Here is a 21592-nt window from a genome sequence, read left to right as displayed (position 1 = left end):
GAATAGGTGACGTTTCGGGACGAGACCCTTCGGGTCTCGACCCGAAACGTCACCTATTCCTTCGCTCCATACATGCTGCCTCATCCGCTGAGTTTCTCCAGCATTTTTGTCTACCTTCGATTTTTCCAGCATCTGCAGTTCTTTCTCAAATATGAAGGGATGGAACTTCTCAATGCTTTTCATGCTGTTGGGAGCCACCTCAACTGCACCAGACAGCTTGGTTGTGTCCAGGAAACTGTCCATGTGCAGCAAAGAGGTACTCAACATTATTTCACCATCAGAAATGCAAGTAGTAATCCAAAACCCATTTTTAAACAATGAAACAGTGATCCATAGTTATGTTTTTTAAGGGTTCTAAATTGAGTTGTTAAATTTACTTCCTTTATGTCTCATGAACGGCCCAATTTTGGGTGAGCGATTAATGAGTAATAAACTAAACCTAACAATTTAATTAAGAAATTGCAGACACAAGGAACTGCAGATGCTAGAATCTTGACCAAAGCACAAAGCGTTGGAGGAACTCAGTGGATCAGGCAGCATCAGTGGAGGGAATGGAAGCGCATTTTAGACAATAGACAATAGATGCAGGAGTAGGCCATTCGGCTCTTTGAAGCAGCACCGCCAATCACTGTGATCACGGCTGATCATCCATAATCCATTACCCCGTTCCTGCCTTCTCACCATATCCCGACTCCGCTATCCTTAAGAGCTCTATCTAACTCTCTTGAAAGCATCCAGAGAATTGGCCTCCACTGCCTTCTGAGGCAGATAATTCCACAGATGCACAACTCTCTGTGAGAAAAAGTGTTTCCTCATCTCCGTTCTAAATAGCGTACCCCTTATTCTTAAACTGCGGCCCCTGTTTGGGACTCTTCTGCATATTGGTCTGAAGAAGGGTACCAATCTGAAACGGCGTCAGTCCATTTTCTCCACAGATGCTGCCTGACCCGCTGAGTTCTTCCAACACTGTTTTGCTTAATTAGGAAATTCTTCATCAGATTGAATCAGAATGGGGACATCGGAACAAATGCACACATTATCGTCAACCATCACGAAGAAGCACTGTTGGGACTTGCCTTTGGAGTTCAGCCTCATATTGCTGCAACTTTTCGGTCAGATAATCCTTCTCTTGTCTGAGTGAATCACAATCATACTGCAGAACGTTGCTCTGCTTCTGCAGGTCCTCCAGTTTACCTATCAAGAACAACATCGAAAAAGATTATAACAGAATGGCAGCGCCTCAAAACTCAATTACAATACAACGATTGAGAACGCTGCTGTCTCCAGGTTCCACAAATGTTTTAGAAAAATTATTGAAGGCAATCATAGGTTCAATAGTTTCTTCGTTATATGGGTGAGAATTTTCAATGTTGAAACATGTTAAATATGCATAACCAAAGAACTACAGATGCTGGTTTAAATGGAAGGTAGACACAAAATGCAGTCCCAATTGCAGCGTAGGTTTACAAGGTTAATTCCCGGGATGGCGGGACTGGCATATGCTGAGAGAATGGAGCGGCTGGGCTTGTACACTCTGGAGTTTAGAAGGATGAGAGGTAATCTCATTGTAACATATGATTATTAAGGACTTGGACACACTAGAGGCAGGAAACATGTTCCCGATGTTGGGGGAGTCCAGAACCAGGGGCCACAGTTTGATAATAAGGAGTAGGCCATTTAGAACGGAGACGAGGAAACACTTTTTTTCACAGAGAGTTGTGAGTCTGTGGAATTCTCTGCCTCACAGGGCAGTGGAGGCAGGTTCTCTGGATGCTTTCAAGAGAGCTAGATAGGGCTCTTAAAGATAGCGGAGTCAGGGAATATGGGGAGAAGGCAGGAACGGGGTACTGATTGTGGATGATCAGCCATGATCACATTGAATGGCGGTGCTGGCTTGAAGGGCCAAATGGCCTACTCCTGCACCTGTTGTCTTTTGTCTATTGTCTAAAATAGTGGAGTAACACAGCGGGACAGGCAGCATCTCCGAAGAGAAGGAATGGGTGACTTTTCGGGTTGAGACCCTTCTTCAGACCAATGTCTGGAGTGGGTGGTGCATGGATAAGTAAGTGTGTAGATAAGGAAGTGTAGGATGTGAAAACAGGACCAAGGGAAATGAGGTCAAGGAAAATGTGGAATAGATCACTGTTAATTGGGAGAAGGTAGCAACAAAGCAAGCAGAGATAATGTCACCCATTCCTTCTCTCTAGAGATGCTGCCTGTCCCGCTGAATTACTCCAGCATTTTGTGTCTATGCTTATCCAAGGTCCATGTTTCCAGTAATTCAGCTTTTGTTATGATGCTAACAATGCAAGAACTTCAATGCTTGGCATGCTGAGTAACAAAATATAGCTTAAGGTTCAGGAACACCTTCCCCTGTTCTGAATGGTTTTACCGTAAGCTAGGTTACTGTCCGATTCACCTCTACCCCATTGCGGACATCGGACTTTGTCTCCGGAGCTGATGCTGAGAACTATATCCCGCATTCTGTATCTTCCCCTTTGCTCTACCTGTTGGACTTGAGATGGGCTTGATTGTAAGCAGTACGGTATTGTCTGATCTGATAGCAGGCAAAACAAAGCTTTTCACTGTACCTCTGTACATGTGACAATAACGAACCAGAAGATCATCTAATGCTGTGGAATAAGTGAGGTCCTCCATCAGTACTTGACTCATTGCTGGAAGCAGCTGGACTGCTGTTCAATATTGAGTATCGTAACTTGTTAATAAAGTCAGATAGTATTGGAGTTACTCCACAAACTTACAAGTTACAATTCTTTTGTCTGCAACCCGAAAATGAATGAAAGTAAATGTTTAAAAAATATATATATTCAGGCTTAATTGTCTAAGGGAATGTTCCTTCTCTTTACTGTGATTCCTGCACCTGCACCAGCAAGGTGAACAACATGAATATATTTACTACCATGTATAAAACAAGGTTAGACTTTAGACTAAATGTTTTGCCAGACATAAATGCAGTGGTGACATTCTTTCACTTGAACATAACGTTCCCTCCTGCACCAAACGTTGATTTTGACTGGTTCGCAGTGACATCATGCTTTTTTTGGTGGACACATTGAAAAGAAAACAAGGGCAGCAGAACTGTTGTGGCCCTGTGGGACATTGTTACAGGAAGAGAACACGTAATACACTCACTGTCATCCACACAAAGCATGTGCTGGAGAGAAAACATCGCGAGCCAGTCCAAAACTTGTCTTTATCTCTGACCATATTTTTATCTGCGTGTTTTACCGGTCTATTAATCCTAATCATACTTTATTAGCCAAGTATGTTTCGCAACATACGAGGAATTTCATTTAAGCTGCTGAAGGGAAGAATGAATTCTTCCATTGTGTTAAAGTTGACTTTATAAAATAGATAAGATAATAGGAATTGTAGATGCTGGTTTACATGATAGGGCACGATAGTGCTGGAGTAACTCAGCAGGTCAGGCAGCACTTCTGGAGAACATGGATTAGGTGACATTACAGCTTGGGACCCTTCTTCAGATACAATTAGATACCTTATTTCATTAGATCTTTAAAAATCTAATCAACTTCAGAACAAGCCAAGTGAACAAACATTCCTCACTGAACAAGAATCTTGGCCATTGTTTTGACTATCTAAACTTTCTCACTCATTTCCATGTACACCATGATTCAGATTGTGGCTATTATACAGAACCCACCCTATTCTGTAATGTTTGCAGAATTCCACGTGACCAATGGCTGACCCAGTGAACTTTACAATCGGCCAATTTTACGGGAGAAATTAAATGGGAAATCTCGTAAAATAATAAAACTTAGAATTAATGGGCAATTCACTGCAGGCGTGATTTGGCAAAGAGATTTATTTTTGGGGGTTAAATGATTGTTTGGGAATTGTGAGGGAACTCTAGAACACAAGAATAACTTCACCATTTGTTTTTCATTTTAAACACGTTATCTCCAACCTTGTAAGAATCCTGACACTGAAAGAGAGAATGAATGGGTAAGTCTTCAGGCATGTGCCGACATTACTGAGCAGTCACCAGGGAGTGCTTAACATTTCCTCCCTCATTTCTTAAAGTGCCGTAATATATGGAGGACTATAAAGAACATCTAGTAGTTGGCTGCCCTGCTCCAGCGGGACTTCCCAGGGGACACTTTAATAGTAAGGGGGCAGCTAGGCCTGACCTCAATGCTGTGATCCAGCTACATAACTGCTTCAGATGGTAAGTGGGAGCTAGTGTAGTTTACTGTCACGTGTACGAGGTATGGTGAAAAGCTTTTTGCTGCGTGCTATCCAGTCAGGGGAAAGATTATACATGATTGCAATTGAGCTGCTTGCAGTGTACATTCACAGGATAAAGGGAATAATGTTTAGCGCAAGATAATATTAAATAAAGACTGATTAAAGATAGTCCGAGGGTTTCCAATGGGGTGGAGAGTAGCTCAGGACTGCTCTCTAATGGCGATAGAATAGTTCAGTTGCCTGATAACAGCCGGGAAGAAAACCGTCCCTGAAACTGGAGGTGTGCGTTTTCAGGAACAGCGACGTGGAGAGGGGGGGTGTGCTGCATGGGCAACAGCCTGTCCTCCATATGACATCGATCGCCCAGGCTTGCATCCGACCACACATCACCTGCAAACTAGGATGCATCACGCATGGTCAGTCATGACCGAGGAGGGGCCTTCAATGTTCACACTGTCTTTTAAAAGGATAGACACAGAGTGCTGGAATAACTCAGCAGCTCAGGCAGCATCTCTGGAGAACATTTATAGGTGACATTTCGGGCAAGGCCTTTCCATGTTCTCCAGAAATATTGCCTGACTTGCTCATTTTTTGCAAAAAACCTTCATCTACAGTTTCAGTTGAAATATATATATAGCTAATAAAATGCAAAAAGTAAAATCTATAGATCTATGATTTATCTCAAACAAAAACAATAATAAAAATAGGAATGTTATTTATGTAAAGTTTCTAGTCTGAAGAATTTCTTCTGGGTAATTTGTAATTAAAATTGACGGAAATTCGGTTTGTTTTACTTTTTGCAATTTATTAGCCACTTTCACTGAGGGTTGAGGCTCTGAAACCACTTCCACCAGATATGTTGCACACTTCCACATTTCTGTTGGATGTAATCAAAAGTGATAGTCAGTCTTCTTGGAATTACTGGCATTCAGAGAGTGAAAAGCAGATGATGTCATTTCTGACATAAGCTGCCACCAGGGAGGATGTCATAACATTGTGCAAAAGTTAATACCGCTGACTAAACAAGGACAAAAAATGCAATGGTTTGGAATTCGGCGGGGGGGGGTCTCATTTTCTTTTCTCAGTGAAATTACTTTGATAATCTGGATTTTTAGTTTCTTCAAGAGTGAGAGGGAACTAATCTTCGAGCTGCAATCACAGCTCCTTGTACATACAATGCCGATTTACTGAATGTACTATTAATATAAAACTGTTTCATTGCAAATAAACTTATTGGAGAAGCTCATTGTGAATGAGGCATGACTGAATAGTCTCACAAATCCTCTCAGTTGGGTGTAAAGTACCTCACGGCTAGAGTTGCCAACTGTCCTGTATTAGCCGGGACATCCCGTGTATTGGGCTAAATTGGTTTGTCCCGTACGGGACCGCCCTTGTCCCGTATTTGACCGCTACTACTCGGGTCGAGGAGACTGTCGGGTCGGAGAGCCGCATCCGGCCCCGCCTCACCCGGCCCGACGTAGCGCAGCCCATGGAGTGCAGCAGCAGCAGCAGCGCCTCGCCCGTGGCCCTGTCGGTCGGCAGCCCGGCCAGCTGTCCGACCTTCGGACATTCGCTTACCGCCGACACCACCACCCCTCCTTCTCATGGCCGATCATCGGTTCATGAGTTGGATGGGGCGCCAGACTTTGCGCGCGACGTCGCAAGACCCGGGCCAAAACTCCTCAGCTGGCCCGCCGGCTGGGCTTTGTGTGCATTCACCCAGCCACAGCAAAGTCGGTCAACAAATTGCCGTTGGGATTTTGTCCCTTACTTTGACCTTTTGTCCCTTAATTGGGAGTGGGAAAGTTGGCGACCCTAACTCCGACCCTGTCTGAAGATGGCCCGGGGCATAGTTGGGGTGAATGCACAAGAGTGCTTTTCCCAGAATAGGGGCAATGAAGAACTAGAGGGCACAGGTTGAAGGTTAAAATTCATTCCCCTTCTACAAGGGACTTTGCTCAGTCTCCGAGTATGTTCAAAATTGACAGTGATAAAGGGGATCAGTAAGATAAAGTTTATCAAAAATATAATGTGCTGGAGTAACTCAGCGGGGCAGGCAGCATTGCTGGAGACCATGGATCTGTGACGTTTCACAGAGTGCCAGAGTAACTCAGCGGGGCAGGCAGCATTGCTGGAGAACATGGATCTGTGATGTTTTGGACGGGACCCTTCTTCAGACTGATTGAGGTGCAAGATCAGTCAGTCAGTTCAGTTTAGTCTGGAGACAGAGCGCAGAAACTGGCCCTTCGGCCCACCAAGTCCACGCCATCCAGCGAATCCTCTTACACTAGCACGATCCTACACACTGGGGACAATTTACAATCTTTTCCGGAGCCAATTAACCCACAAACCTGTACGTCTTTGGAATGTGGGAGGAAACCGGAGCACCCGGGGAAAACCCACGCGGTCACGGGGAGAACGTACAGTCAGCATGGAACCCTGGTCTCTGGCGCTGTCAGGCAGCAACTCTACCTGTGCGCCACCGTGCCGCCCCTAGAGAGTAACTGATGGCATTAAACACTCCAGGATTCCAATACCACACTTCTGCTGATTGTGTTTATTTACTGACAGGGCGATCACGAACAAGGCATGTTAGAAAACGCCGTGGGCACGGAGACACGTAGCGTCATTGGCCTCACCCTGCAGTTGGATGGCTTCCCCTTTCTGCTTGTCCATTTGCTGTTGTGTCTGCAGCTGCAGCTTGTTTTGGAGATTGAGGATTTGCGACTCGTAATGCGAGGCGGTCTGCCGCCATCGCTCCAGCTCGGTGTGCACGTTGAGCAGCTCCCCCTGCAGGATGGCGATGTCGGTCTCCCGGCCCGTCGCTGCCTCCACCGCCGTGTGACGCAGGGCCACGATCTCCTCCTGTGTGTTCGCCAACTGCTCACGGGTCTTCACAACCTCAACATCCTTCTCCTCGCGAACCATCTCAATATCCTTCTGTAAATCATACAGCTGAGCTGCACACAGAGGAACAAAATAATCATTTCACCCAAATGAAGAGGCATGGCAGTCAATAGACAACAGGCGTAGGTGTCGAAAGTAGTCCCCGCATACTCAGCTAGGTCGCAGCGTATTTTTCAACATGTTGAAAAATGCCCACCAGTAATAAAATATCGCCATGGAAATTTTTTTTATTTTTTTTTTAACTCATGGGTTAATAGACAATAGACAATAGGTGCAGGAGTGGGCCATTCAGCCCTTCGATCAATGTGATCACGGCTGAACTGAACTACCCGCCTGCAAGTGATCCATATTCCTCCATTCCCTGCAAATCCACGAGCCTATCTAAAGGTTGTTTTAAACGCTACTATCGAATCTGTCTCCACCGCTATCCCTAGCAGTGCCTTGCAGCCCCCCCCCCACTCCCCATCTCTCTGTAAACAAAATACCCCGCACATCTCAGCTATATTTTCCCCCTCTCACCATATAGCTGCGCCCTCTAACGGTGGATATTTCTACCCTGGGGAAAAAAGTTCTGATTGTCTACCCAGTCTACGCCTCACACAATTTTAATCTACTTCTCTCAAGTCTCTCCTCAACTTCCGATGCTCCAAGAAAACTATCCAAGTCTTGCCAACCTCTCCCTGTAGCTGAAACACTCCAGTATTCTGGTAAACCTCAGAATTCTTCTTCTCAGAATTAGAAAAGAGATGAGGAGGAACTTCTTTAGTCAGAAGGTGGTTCGGCTGTGGAACTCATTGCCACAGAGGGCTGTGGAGGCCAAATCAGTGATATTTTTAAGGCAGAGATAGACAAATTCTTGATTGGAACGGGTGTTCAAGGGTTACGGGGAGAAGGCAGGAAAATGGGATTAGGAGCAGAGATCAGCCATGATTGAATGGCGGAGTAGATTCGATGGGCCAAATGGCCTAATTCTACTCCTATAACTGGTGAACTTGCGAAACCTCCAAAGCTTCCACATCTTTCCTGTAATTGGGCACAAACCCCACACAATACTCCATATACAGTGTTGTGCCTATTCAAACTAACTAAAGGCTTTGGGCCTATTTTAAAGGTTCATAACATCATAAGATATAGGAGCAAAAATTATGCCATTTGGCCCATCTAGTCTGCTCCGCCATTTGATCATGGCTGATCTAATCCTCCCTCTCAACCCCATTCTCCTGCCTTCTCCCCCTAATCTTTGACGTCCTTACTGTTACCAAGAGTATTATAACAGCTTTCAAACAGGACTTCAATAATTTAATTTACAACCAAGCTAATCACAAGGTCATAAGTAACAGGAGCACAATTAGGCCATTCGGACCACCAAGTCTACTCCACCACTCAATCATAGCTGATCTATCTCTCCCTCTTCACCCAATTCTCCTGCCTTCCCCACATAACCCCTGACACATAACCCCTAACGCATTACAATTTAATCTTGCTTCTACATGGTATTTTAAGTATGATAATATTAACAAACCACAATCTTACACATAAAAGCAGGACATATTACTTGAAGTGATCTGATAGATTTTACCCATATTGAAGAGTCTGTAAATCCAACATGCACCACATAAACAGCTTGTACCTTGCAACACCTGGATTTGCCTGGCTGATTCTTCCGCTTGCTGCTTATTCACCTTTCTTTCATCTTCAAGAAGTGCTGCAAAGAAACAAAGATAATGTGTTTGACAAACTTTAGTTTCAAAGTGCACTTTTTGATACATTGCATCCAGTCAGAATGTTTTTTACCTGCAGCAAACACAATCCAAGAATGTAATCGATAGAACTGACCAGGGTTATTGTCAATTTGGAAAGAAAGCTGCATGCGAGGTATTTTTAAATACATTGGAGAACTAAAATTAAAAGTAGGTGATACGACAATAATGAGATGGAACTCAATGAAAAATAAACTACATAAATGGAGTCAGTTGATGCATTTCGGAACAGGATATTTTTTTATACTTTATCTGACGATTCTATGGGTAATTACAACTTTTAATTGTTAATTATAACACGGCAATTCGCACCAAGAAAGAATCCAAGAAGTTAATTACTAGCACATTAGAGATTTTAAGGATCAAAGTGTCATTTTGATCTCCTTTTACCCCATAGATCATGTTGTCTACTGGAAGACCCAATTTATTTCAATTCCATTCTGTTACGTTATATTACACACTACCTAGCCAACACCTACATTTTCAGAATTGTAGACTTTGACACTCAGATCTAACGTGATTTTGTTACCAAGCTTTTGACATGACTTTACTTAAGGTTGCATGATCCAACCATTTCTACTGGCCATTGAAAGGCAAATACACTCTGGTAGAGATAAAATGTTGAAGTATCATTTATCATTTGACTGGACGTATGCTGCTGTGACAAAACATGGAAGTTCTTAGGGTTGGAACTGAAATACCAAATTGAAAATTACTCCTCAAAATGATTTCTCTTGCAGCAACACACTAAAGGGGCTGTCCCACTTGGGCAACCTAATTGGCGAGTTTAGAAGAGTTTAGGAGAGTTTGAAAAAATGTCATGTAGAAGACCTCCTTAGACTATGTTGAAGACTAGCTTCGACCAGCTACGACTAACTTCGGGAAAATTGGACACCGAATAGTGGAGAGTGAAGACGACCTCCTTCGACTATGATGAATACTACCTTCGACTACCCTCGACTACCTTCGATTACCGATGAATAACATGCCGACCTACGACTAAACCTACGAGTAAAAAAAAGTATCGATTTTTTCCATGGCGCCCAAGTGGGACAGCCCCTTTAGTTTGCCTTTTCTGTGTTTAAAAAAAATAATCACTATATAGATGATTAAACGCGTCCAAGTTATAACACTAACGTATTTGCAGAAAGAGAATTAAAAATATGCAGATGCTGGAAATAATGACGAAAAAAGCAGAAGTTGCAGCTTCAGAGAAACTGGAATTAATATTTCAGATCAACGTCCTTTAATCGGAACAAGAAGTAATTAGATTTAAAAAAACATGTTTTCCTTGCGGGGAAGTGGGAGGATGTGGAGTACAAAGGGAATGTCTCAGCTTGTCTAGAACCAACATTCATTTATTTCAGTAAAACTGCATATTTGAACGTTCCAACTAAATAAATCAAGCGTTGGCATGTGATAAATTACACTACTGGCAGAAAACTATTTTTCCTTCAGGCATGAAGAGTTTGGCTTTGTATTGTGTAATGAAGCGGTTTCGGTATATTTTTCGATAGTTTACTACTTTAATTAGTTAACCGCTGAAATAAAACAAACTGCTTGTCATTTAGCTTTACGCCAGATTTTTGATTTCTCTCTTTCCTCATTCAGTTCCTCACAAATCATCCAGAACGTGCAGGAAGTCAGTGAAAAGCAGGATAAAGAAATCAGATTACTTAACGAATTAGCAAAATATTTAAAACAGTGATCCATTGGAACAAATGAAGCCTCTAGATCTAAATGTACTCAAGAGTCAAAGAGGTAAAGACGGCACGGAAACAGGCACTTCGGCCCAATTAGCCCATGCTGATCAAGTTGCCAAACCGAGCCAGTGCCACTGGCCCATGTCCCTCCAAACCTTCACAATCCAGGAACCTATCCCAATGTACTTTAAATGTCATCATTGCACCTGCCTCTACCATGTCCTCTGGCCGCTAGTTCCACATTCGCACTACCCCCCCATGTGAAAAAAATGCCCTCGAGTCCCTTTTAAATCTTTCCCCTCTCAACTTACACCTGTACCTTCTAGTTTTAGACCCCCCCCCCACCCCCCAACCTGATGAAAAAAAGGCCGCAGCTATTCACTTTGTCTATGCCTTGAATTAGAACAAAACCATTCATGGCAAGGGAACAGCAGATTTTAGCAGTGGCCATATCCCCACACATAAATGTTTGCATCATTTTAATTGAAACACAGAAAAGGCAGTGGTCTTTGAATTGAGTGAACACTGGCTAAACTGAATCATTTGTCACTCATTTGTACTGCCTGTGAATCACTCTGCTCGTTTCCAACACAGCCATTTATCATCAGTAAATAACACCCCGTGTGGTTCACCTTGTACTTCAAGGCATTTCTGCTTGTTGATTCTGGCCAAGTCCTGCGCTCCCTTCAGCTCCTGTTGCAGTTGTTGTATCTCGTGCTCAGAATCGCCCGTTTCTGCGTGGGCGCGCCGCAGTTCATCTGAAAACGCACAGCGCATCAACGTTTAGACCCGCATCCGTCATCGGTCACAATCACAATTCAGCCAAACATCCACATCAGTCGGTGAATAATACATTTCTGAAGTGAGCGGTCTTGAACAATATTAGTCACGAGTAACTGAAAATCTGCTCATCTGAAAGAGAGCAGCACTTCTCTGCTTTAATGGAGCACCTTTGACCTTGAAGATTATTGCACAATCTACAACAGATAACATTTTGCTTTAATGCATCAAAGTGTTGGCAGCGGCCAACTTATTTCTTAAAAATATCTCGACTCGAGATGGCATGGTCACCAATTGTCTTCAAATAAGTACAGGCTTATTAGTTATAAGATTATTATTTATAAGCACAGTACAAGAAACTCGACAATATAATTATTCCTAATCTCCATTCTACTCATCATAATTACTCAATTCCATACACATCGCCTTTTCCCCTCACTCGTATGAATATAAAAACCCAAAATGCATAAATCCTGCATGTTTCAGATTTCCTCTTGCCTGTTCCAACACGCAAACCTCCATGATCTCTGCAAACCAGAATCACCAGTCCCACCCTTCATCCATAACAATCTGCATTAATCCCATTATCTGATTTTCTTCGCCTCTTTTGCTCTTAGGGGCAGACCCTACGATGAAGAATTTTCTCAAAGATGCTGCATTCCCTAATTCTCTATGTTGTTCTAAAACCAACGTTTTTGTTGCTTTATTTAGTATCGATTTCTCCCCGTTTAAAAGGTTCCGGGACTTTGTTACCTTTGTTGATTGAATATTACCAAACGCAACAACATTTGCACGAAACAGAACAACAATCTTACATTCTATTTTTAAACAAATAATAAGTATAGGAAGCTCAGATTCAAGTGGTTACAACGACTTCCTGCACTCCAACTGCAGCAAGCAGAAGTAGATGGACCTACTGGACATCTTAAGGCATGGTCGACATAGTGGTGCAGCAGGTAGAGCTGCTGCCTCAGCGTGCCAGAGACCCGGGTTGGATCCAGGCCTCGGGTTCTATCTGGGTGGAGTTTGCACGTTCTCCCTGTGACTGTGTGGGTTACCTCCAGGTGCGCCAGTTTCCTCCCACATCACTGAGAGGTGCGGGTTTGTAGGTTAATTGGCCTCAGTAAATTGTCTCTGGTGTGTATGGAGTGGAGTGCATGTGAAAGTGGTGATCGATGGTCAGTGTGAACTGGAATTCATCTCCTCAAACAGCATGATTGCACAACTTTACATGTTTTCTGCATTGTGATTTAATGAACTAGCTTTCACCACAGTACAAAAATGTCCTATGGGCATTAACTAATGTGGTTAAGAACTTTGTTCCCCAGAGATTAATTAGAAAACAATTTGAACCATGACATCTGGTGAAGTAATGACCTTGTTATGCTAAAAAAAAGGACAGTTTGCCATAAAACCACTTTTTTTCACAAATTCTCTGCAGTTTTCTTTCATGACTTTTTTTCCCCGTTCAAGAGACACAAGTTTTGTTCTTTGGAATTTCTTACACTTATGGAACAATACAGCAATGCAGACTCTTCTTACTAACCAGGTTATCCAACTTCATCTTCTGATCTCATGTTCCTGGTGTTAAAAATAACTGCTGTTTCAGAAACAATATCATGATTCTTTCAAATACCACAATCAAACTTCCTCTCCACGAAATGCTCAAACCATATCCTCCCTGTCCTTGGAAACCGCCAGCTCTTTGCCAGACGTGGTTTCTTCTCTCATGTGCCTGACCAAAGAACTCCTCTAGTATCTTTGTCCTTGACTGCTAAAAGTGAGGTCAGGACTCTAACGGGGGTAATTCTTGTGGATCTAGTTCTGTGGTTTCTCCGATCTGGTTTCTGGTCTAACTGCAACAGAGGTCCTCCTAGTTGACGTATATGTCCCGCGATCTGGTTTTTGATTTCCCACAATTAATCCAATTATTAGATGGCTGAAATTCTGTCGAAGTAGTATCTTTCCCCCATGTTTATTCTGGAGTCTCTCAATATCCTATTACTTGCTCCCTTCACTCACTTTAAACAGTTTAGCGAAACAGCGCGGAAACAGGCCCTTCGGCCCACCGAGTCCGCACCGACCAGCGACCCCCGCACATTAACATTACCCTACACACACTAGGGACAATTTTACATTTACACCAAGCCAATTAACCTACAAACCTGTACGTCTTTGGAGAAAACCCACGCTGATCACTTGGAGAAGGTACAAACTCCATACAGACAGCACCTGTGGTCAGGATCAAACTCGGGTCTCTGACACTATAAAGGGCCCGTCCCACTTTCACGACCTAATTCACGACCTTTTTTACTCGTGGACATTTTTCATCAGGCTAGAAAAACGCCCCGACCTACTTGATGCCACGAGTACCTACGACTAGCATCACGTGCTGCTACGACCTACCTACGACCTCCAGCGACCATGCTGCGGGTATGAGTCAAGAGAAAACTCGGTAGAGGTCGTGAATTAGGTTGTGAAAGTGGGACAGGCCCTTAAGACAGTAGCTCTACTGCTGCGCCACCATGCTGCATGTCAACATCAGTTACATACACAGTCATTTTTCACACGCATGCATACGTGCTTATGCTTAACATTCAGCTATTCCTCACCAACTCCCCGAAATTATCAATGGCTGGGCATTACATGTTGATTATTTCACAGCCACAATGGAGAATGATTGCCCAAGTGAAGCCTACTATTAAAATACATTTTATTTTGCAAATATAATCACACATGGCCAAATGTGTGATTTTTTTCACAATCTAAGCATTTGTGCCTAAACCATTAAACATATTTATTGTAAAACCTTCTTCCATCTTTCTTGAAAAAAACAACCTATTATTGTAGAAAACAATGGTTGTCTACAATAATATTTACATAATACCTCCAGCAACTAAAGTACAATTAATCTGGAGCACTCAGTGTACGATGGTGTTATCAGGAATGCAGACAAACTTGTACCCCAAGGTTTAATATTCATAATACAACGACTTTCTCAAGCATCATATTTTTGTGTAGTTACCCTTGAAGATGGTTTTTTTTTTGCAACTTTCTTACTTAATTTGCAAAATTAACCATGTGCAAAATGAACTTTGCAAAATAGCTTCATATCGGACACATTTTTGATCCGATGAATCAAAAACCACGAATTGTACTGCACTGTGTCTAAAGTCACGATCAATCTATAAAATGCATCTAATTATTCTGCCAAGATGATATCATATCTTTGTGGCATTGCAATATTATGAAACTATGAAATGTTAACACGGATCTGTTCTTCCGCAAGCTGTCTGCCTTCCCAGTATTTCAAAGGCAGCTGAAGTCTCCAGCATCTGCAGCGCTGGCTTTTATTCACTTGTTTTTGTATTTTCAGCATCGCTTTTTTCACGTTCAAGAGCAGTAGATTGCAAAACATCTGATGAACATCCTAATCTTTCACTTAAACTCTACCTCCAAGATTTTAAGCATGAAGCACAACAATTTCAGACGTTTCTGAACAATATCAGACAATCAAAACCACTTTACGGGGCACAATTTAACAGACTGGGTAATCCCAGCAATTTTCAGATTTATCCGACTGCACTGCGGCGGACCAGGTACTCATTCTTCCCAACACAAATGATATTGGAGTCAACCTTATTTATTGTCGGACCACAGGGCCATCAGCTACCCTAGAAATCAGCCGATCACGCAGTCAAGGGGCAGGAATATCTACCTGACGCTAATATGGAGATTGGAACTACTTCTTGCCTCACATAAAGTCTTGCCAAATGCCTGCATAATCCCAGCAAGACTTTATTGACGTTTTCCCAACCCATTGGCAATGAAGATTAACTGTTCATTTGTTTGCAATTTTATCTTTTCACAAAAGTCTTGCACAACATTTAGTGGAGCGTCACCGATGATAAGTTCATCATTTTCTTTTCTTCTTACCAAAGTGAACAAGCTTAGATTTCCACCCTTTCCAACCATAATTATGGAAGGCGTACCATGGAAAGCGACTCCGGACTGTCAAAGCTGCCACAGTCAGACATAAAAACAGATTTTATCCACGAGTAGTTGCTCTACTCAACAGCCAAAAATCTGAAGCCTCCCTTTGATCTGGTATTTTGTTGGTTCACATGCCTGATCAATGGTGTTTTATCATTAATGTTTTATTATTATTAATGTTTAGTGTTTTCCGAGTCATTCGTAACTGTCGCTTTATGTCATGTTGTTACTTTGGGCGGAGCACCAAAGCAAATTCCTTGTATGTGAATACTTGGCCAATAAACTAACTTACTTACTTAATTACATTTTATTGAACTTGAGTATGTCTTGATTGGATTTATGTATGGTTTTATCAGATCTGTCGGAAAGCATGTAAAACAAAACTTTGCTGTATCTCAAGTTCAAGTTTGTGTTTATTGTCACTTAACCAATTTAGGTACAGTGACACATGACAATAATAAATCTGAACCTATACGATGAATGAACCTGTCGATCTGTTCTCCTGCTGTTTCTATCTTCCATGTATAGCCAGCACATTTGTGCACAGTAGGTCTTCTCACCTTTCGTTAATACACACTGTAAATTGCTGACAGCACGGTAGTGATCTTTGTGGCATCCCACCAATAACAGCCTGCCAACTTGAAAAAGATCCATACCGCAATATCATTCAGTTAATGCGCTAACAATGTTACCCCTGGGTCCGTACGTTGCATAACCATCTTTACAATGATTCCGGTCGAATTAAAATTAAGTTTACAAAAAGCGAGAGGCTTAGATTAATTTGCCATTTAGGACTGAGGTGAGAAGATAACGTTTTCACCCAGAGAGTTGTGAATTTGTGGAATTCCCTGCCACAGAGGGCAGTGGAGGCCAAATCACTGGATGGATTTAAGAGAGAGTTAGATAGAGCTCTAGGGGCTAGTGGAATCAAGGGATATGGGGACAAGGCAGGCACGGGTTATTGATTGGGAACGATCAGCCATGATCACAATGAATGGTGGTGCTGGCTCGAAGGGCCGAATGGCCTCCTCCTATTTTCTATGTTTGCCCTCCAAAATATTTTGGGTACTTCAAATTGCTGAACCCCTAGTTTTAAAACACACTTAATAGAAATAGATTTTGAATCCAATTTCTGCACAATTTATCTTGCAAACAAGAAACAAACTAATGTTCTGTGCTTGGTAGACAAAAATGCTGGAGAAACTCTATGGAGCGAAGGAATAGGTGCTTCACCTGCTGAGTTTCTCCAGCATTTTTGTCTACCTTCGATTTTTCCAGCATCTGCAGTTTAATGTTTTGTGTTCAGTGAGGTCACAAGTTTTACCAGGATATTCAGAAAACCTTCCTGCGTTTCAAATAGTGCAACAGGCTCTTTGGTTATTTAGTTCCATGAATGGAAAACACTCCCTTTAATCACGTTAATATTTTTCCCTCACACCACCAAAGTAAGTTATGGGCCTGTCCCACTTGCACAACTTTTTCTGCGACTGCCGGCATTCCTCATGGGGCGTTGCAGGTCGCCGAAAATGTTCAACGTTGAAAATCCAGCAGTGACCAGAAAGACGCCACGACTCTTTGGGTGACTGTGGAGACGACTCACGACCATACAGGCGACATGTCGCGGGGGTGAAGCCTGTACGGTCGTGAGTAGTCGCCCAAAGAGTCGTACCTTGTTCTGGTCGCCGCTGGATTTTCAACATGTTGGAAATTTTCAGCGACCTGTAACGACTCATGACGAGTACCGGCAGTCGCCGAAAAAGCACACTCTTGGTCCTGGTTCTGATTGTTCAGTGCAGGTGGTGCATTCAGATCATGGTGTAAGATAGCTGGCTGTCACTATATGGAAGTAAACTTCAACTGGTTGAATCAGGCACTCAAAAAGTGACTCCGATGTGGGATGGGTCACTTTGACCAAGTATACCGTCTAACAGAACGTTAGACCAATTCATATTAAACAAAGGCAAACTTAAAAGTGGCATTTAGACACAAAATGCTGGAGTAACTCAGCGGGACAGGCCGGAGAGAAGGAATGGATGACGTTTCGGGTCGAGACATTTCTTCAGTCTGAAGAAGATGCTGCCTGTCCCGCTGAGTTACTCCAGCATTTTGTGTCTATCTTCGATTGAAACCAGCATCTAGTTCTTTCCTACACATTAAAAGTGGCAGACTTGTGCCAATTAATTGGGGGTTTTCCAGACTAATACCTAAGCAGTCCCAAAGGCTATATATTTGTTAAAGCATACAGAGATAAGTGCTTCTATGGAGAAAATGTGCACATTCACTACTGATGTATCAGAATCTGAATCTAACTCTCAAATGAATATGTGAAATTCTTAAAATGGAAACACATGCTATAATTTACATAACTTGAAGCATTTCATTAATTAAAAAAAATGTTTTTCCATCCAATTTTCAAAAACTCAAATAACTGGCTGCAAAACATTTTCTGAGTGTTTGAATGTTTTGATAAACGTCATGGCACCTTGTTTGCACCTATTATAAGAAGTTGGAACATTGCAACAAATTTACGCTCTGAAATGGATAGCTGTAAACAAGAGCAATCAATTAAACAGTCTGAAGAAGGGTTTCGGCCCGAAACGTCGCCTATTTCCTTCACTCCATAGATGCTGCTGCACCCGCTGAGTTTCTCCAGCAATTTTGTGTACCTTCAATCAATTAAACAAACAGTAGAGTAACTCAGCGGGTCAGGCAGCATCTGTGGGGAGAATGGACAGGTGATCTTTGGGTCAGGACCCTTCCTTCAGCGTTATCATCTCACATCCCTGGGAAGTTGTACATGACTGTTTTCTGTAGGAAGACAGATGTCACTGGCGATGATAGCAGCAGGCTGAGTCAGCTTTTCACAACACTTATTGCAAGCATGAAACTGGTTTAATTTCACGGTTACTTATGAATCCTGGAATAAAAGGGCAGAGCTTGTTCTGTCTCACTTGCACACTTAAATGAGATGACCAAACCTCTGCGCAATTGCAAGCTGCTGACGGAGACCCTGGATACAGACGTCAAACTGCTTCACTTGCAACCCTGGTGCCTGGAGAAATGAAACTTCCATACTGTCAAATCCTGCCCGCTTCCCAAACAGTTCAGCTCCCTCAGGATATGCTCAGGTAAAATATCACACAAACGTCACCAAACCCAATACTGGAATACCAATACAAGAGGCTTTGGGATAAGACTAGAAGGCCGCAGAAATTTAGTTTTCAGAAACAGGTCCTTTAGCCCACTCGGTCCGCGCCGACCAGCAATCCCCGCACATTGACACTATCCTATACCCACTAGGGACAATTTTTACCAAGCCAATTAACCTACAAACCTGTACGTCTTTGGAGTGTGGGAGGAAACCGAAGATCTTGGAGAGAACCCACGCAGGTCACAGGGAGAACGTACAAACTCCGGACAGACAGGACCCGTAGTCAGGATCGAACCCAGGTCTTTGGCGCTGCATTCGCTGTAAGGCAGCAACTCTACCGCTGCACCACTAGGCTGAATGTCTGAATAGGCTCCAACACCTTTGATCTGAGATGTCGTTTGACATTTTGTCATGTTTCACAAGGTAAAAATAGTTTTTATATGCTTCAAGGCAACCAATGTGCTGACCCCAAGACAATGTTTGAATAATATTACTCATACATATACAATTACAGAAGCTGTCACCTCAAAGTTGATGAATTTTGCTTAAAATGCCCATAACTTGGTATAACTATCAATTTATCCAGACCACAGTTAAAGCACATGCAAAGTCAAAGTGAAGTCTATCGTTGGCCAGCATTATAATAAATATTAAACAAAACTCATCCATTTTGAGATCAAAGATAAATTCCAATGAGCAGATAATTTGTTATTGGAAAATGATCATATTCCATGAAAAAAAAAGTTAGTATAATGTTAACGATCTGTTCAGATGTTTAGAAATCAGAGGAGTGAAGGAGGATGGGGGTGGGGGGGGGGGGGGGGGGGGGGGGGGGGTGAGGGGGGAGGGGGAGTGAGGGAGAACGAGAAACTGGCCAACAGCAATCGCCTTACCAAGGAAGGCTTATGCTGTGCCGGCTGTCACATGAACCCACCCTGTACTTACACTTGAGATGATCCAGATCACTTTCATGCTTTCTGCTGGAGGCCCTCGCCTCTGACAACAGGTCTGCGGTGGGGTGAAGCAGAAGAGAAGTGGAAGAACAGTACAGGCGCAACAGAAGCCAGCAAACATAGAACACAGAAAAGCAAGAAGAGCTGTGTGAGAATGAAACAGAAGCCAACACAAAAAGCCTTAACCCTTAAAGTGCTGGGTCACGGCTACCATATAAAAGAGGAAAGCTTGCAGAATTCAATAATGTATGATATTTCCCCACGTTTAATTCAAACTCCCCAATATGTTAATTCAAGGTATAAATGGAGTAACATCATCTTTGATGCACTCTAGCTGAACAACAAACAAAGAATATAATCTACAAAGTTCACATTTGCCGCTGTGGCCAATGAGGAGCGTATTGTTTTCTGACACATTTGTCTGCAAAGTTGCTTGCAGCTTAATATAGTTTAATTCCCGATTTCATGTAGGAACCACTAATTTCATCTTGTAAGGATTGAAGGAATTGCCAGATTTTGGACGAATTTTGTCAGAAATTATAGTGCACCGCTCAACGCAAAATCCAGGAGAGCAACAGGACTTGAAGGCAGAATCGTCCACTGGCCTTTCAACACGAGTTCTAAAGCAAGACGGCGGCCACAGTGAGAGACAGGCAGGACAGAGCAAAGCGCACAACGCACAGGAGAAAAATAAACGCTGCTGCGGCCATGTAATAGTTTAGTACATGGGCTAACCCACCCTGTACTTGGTTGCTTTCAATTTTGGAAAAGAGAGGGAAAAAATGAGGAGAAAAATTAATGAAATATTTCTACCACCTAGAGTGATGTTGTAGCTCTCTACATTTGGTATTCTAGTTCGATAGTCAATATATGTATCTATTATAGCTCAATCTGCATCTACTTTGCAAATTATTCAGTCTAATACCAATTTATAAATACAAATATTGAATAACTGGTAGCGCATAAGAGCGAATGATCAGTTTTAATAAATTGCTCTAAGAATAATAAGTCTATCCTTTGCATTGAAATTCTCACATAGAAACATAGACAATAGGTGCAGGAGTAGGCCATTCGGCCCTTCGAACCTGCACCGCCATTCAATATGATCAAGGCTGATCATCCAACTCAGTATCCTGTACCTGCCTTCTCTCCATACCCCCTGATCCCTTTAGCCACAAGGGCCACTTCTAACTCCCTCTTAAATATAGCCAATGAACTGGCCTCAACTACCTTCTGTGGCAGAGAATTCCACAGATTCACCACTATGTGTGAAAAATGTTTTTCTCATCTCGGCCCTAAAAGACTTCCCCCTTATCCTTACATCAGTGAAAGAGGCATGTCCCTTTTCTTTCATATAACCATATAACAATTACAGCACGGAAACAGGCCATCTTGGCCCTTCTAGTCCGTGCCGAACACTTACTCTCACTCGTGTTTAAGAGGGAACTGCAGATGCTGGAGAATCGAAGATTACACAAAAAAGCTGGAGAAACTCAGCGGGTGCAGCAGCATCTATGGAGCGAAGGAAATAGGCAACGTTTCGGGCCGAAACCCTTCCGGGTTTCGGCCCGAAACGTTGCCTATTTCCAGAAGGGTTTCGGCCCGAAACGTTGCCTATTTCCTTCGCTCCATAGATGCTGCTGCACCCGCTGAGTTTCTCCAGCTTTTTTGTATAACCCACTTACTCTCCCTCATTTGGTTAATCCATTTTAATTTTATCCACTGGATGGGAGTTGGGTGCGGGCTTGGTTAGCTGCGTTAGAGGGCAGGTTTTACACTGGAGAGGACCACAGGGAACTCTGCAATGAGGAAGGTGAAGCAGCCTTGTCTGATATACGGCTCCAACTATCACAACCGCCTGTGGGTGTAATTGTTGCATGATTCTGGCATTGTTCACTGTATCCCCGCCCCACCAAGATCCGTCCCCACCTCACCAGACCCATCCTCAGACACGAGCTGAACACAGTTTAAAAAAAAACCCCAGAAACAAAATGCAGGAGAAAAAAAAATGATCATTGCAGATTCAGAAATCGTAAAGAAATTGCGCTACCCAGTGGCCAGAGCTGGCAATGACAAGGGGTCTCAGTTTTGCTGAGTTTATGGATCACCTGCACC

General features: G+C 42.8%; 1 protein-coding gene across 13 annotated transcripts in view; it reads right to left on the bottom strand.

Annotated features, from left to right (window-relative positions):
• The window catches only part of slmapa (sarcolemma associated protein a), a 123043-nt gene that overhangs the window by 8783 nt on the left and 92668 nt on the right, over positions 1 to 21592 (bottom strand). For 7 of the 13 annotated variants that reach the window (XM_055647540.1, XM_055647543.1, XM_055647545.1 and 4 more), the window contains 5 exons: positions 19470 to 19532; positions 11233 to 11358; positions 8768 to 8842; positions 6870 to 7190; positions 1077 to 1194 (listed from right to left, as the gene is read on the bottom strand). In XM_055647540.1, coding sequence (XP_055503515.1) covers positions 1077 to 1194; positions 6870 to 7190; positions 8768 to 8842; positions 11233 to 11358; positions 19470 to 19532 — 703 coding nt within the window. The remainder of the gene's footprint in view (positions 1 to 1076; positions 1195 to 6869; positions 7191 to 8767; positions 8843 to 11232; positions 11359 to 19469; positions 19533 to 21592) is intronic. The other 6 variants (XM_055647544.1, XM_055647549.1, XM_055647552.1 and 3 more) reach the window with 1 other exon arrangement.

The sequence above is a fragment of the Leucoraja erinacea genome, chromosome 16 (genome assembly GCF_028641065.1).
Source record: "Leucoraja erinacea ecotype New England chromosome 16, Leri_hhj_1, whole genome shotgun sequence".
Lineage (NCBI taxonomy): Eukaryota > Metazoa > Chordata > Chondrichthyes > Rajiformes > Rajidae > Leucoraja > Leucoraja erinaceus.
The sequence above is the reverse complement of the archived record's forward strand: the minus strand, read 5'-3'. Positions and strand labels throughout refer to the sequence as shown.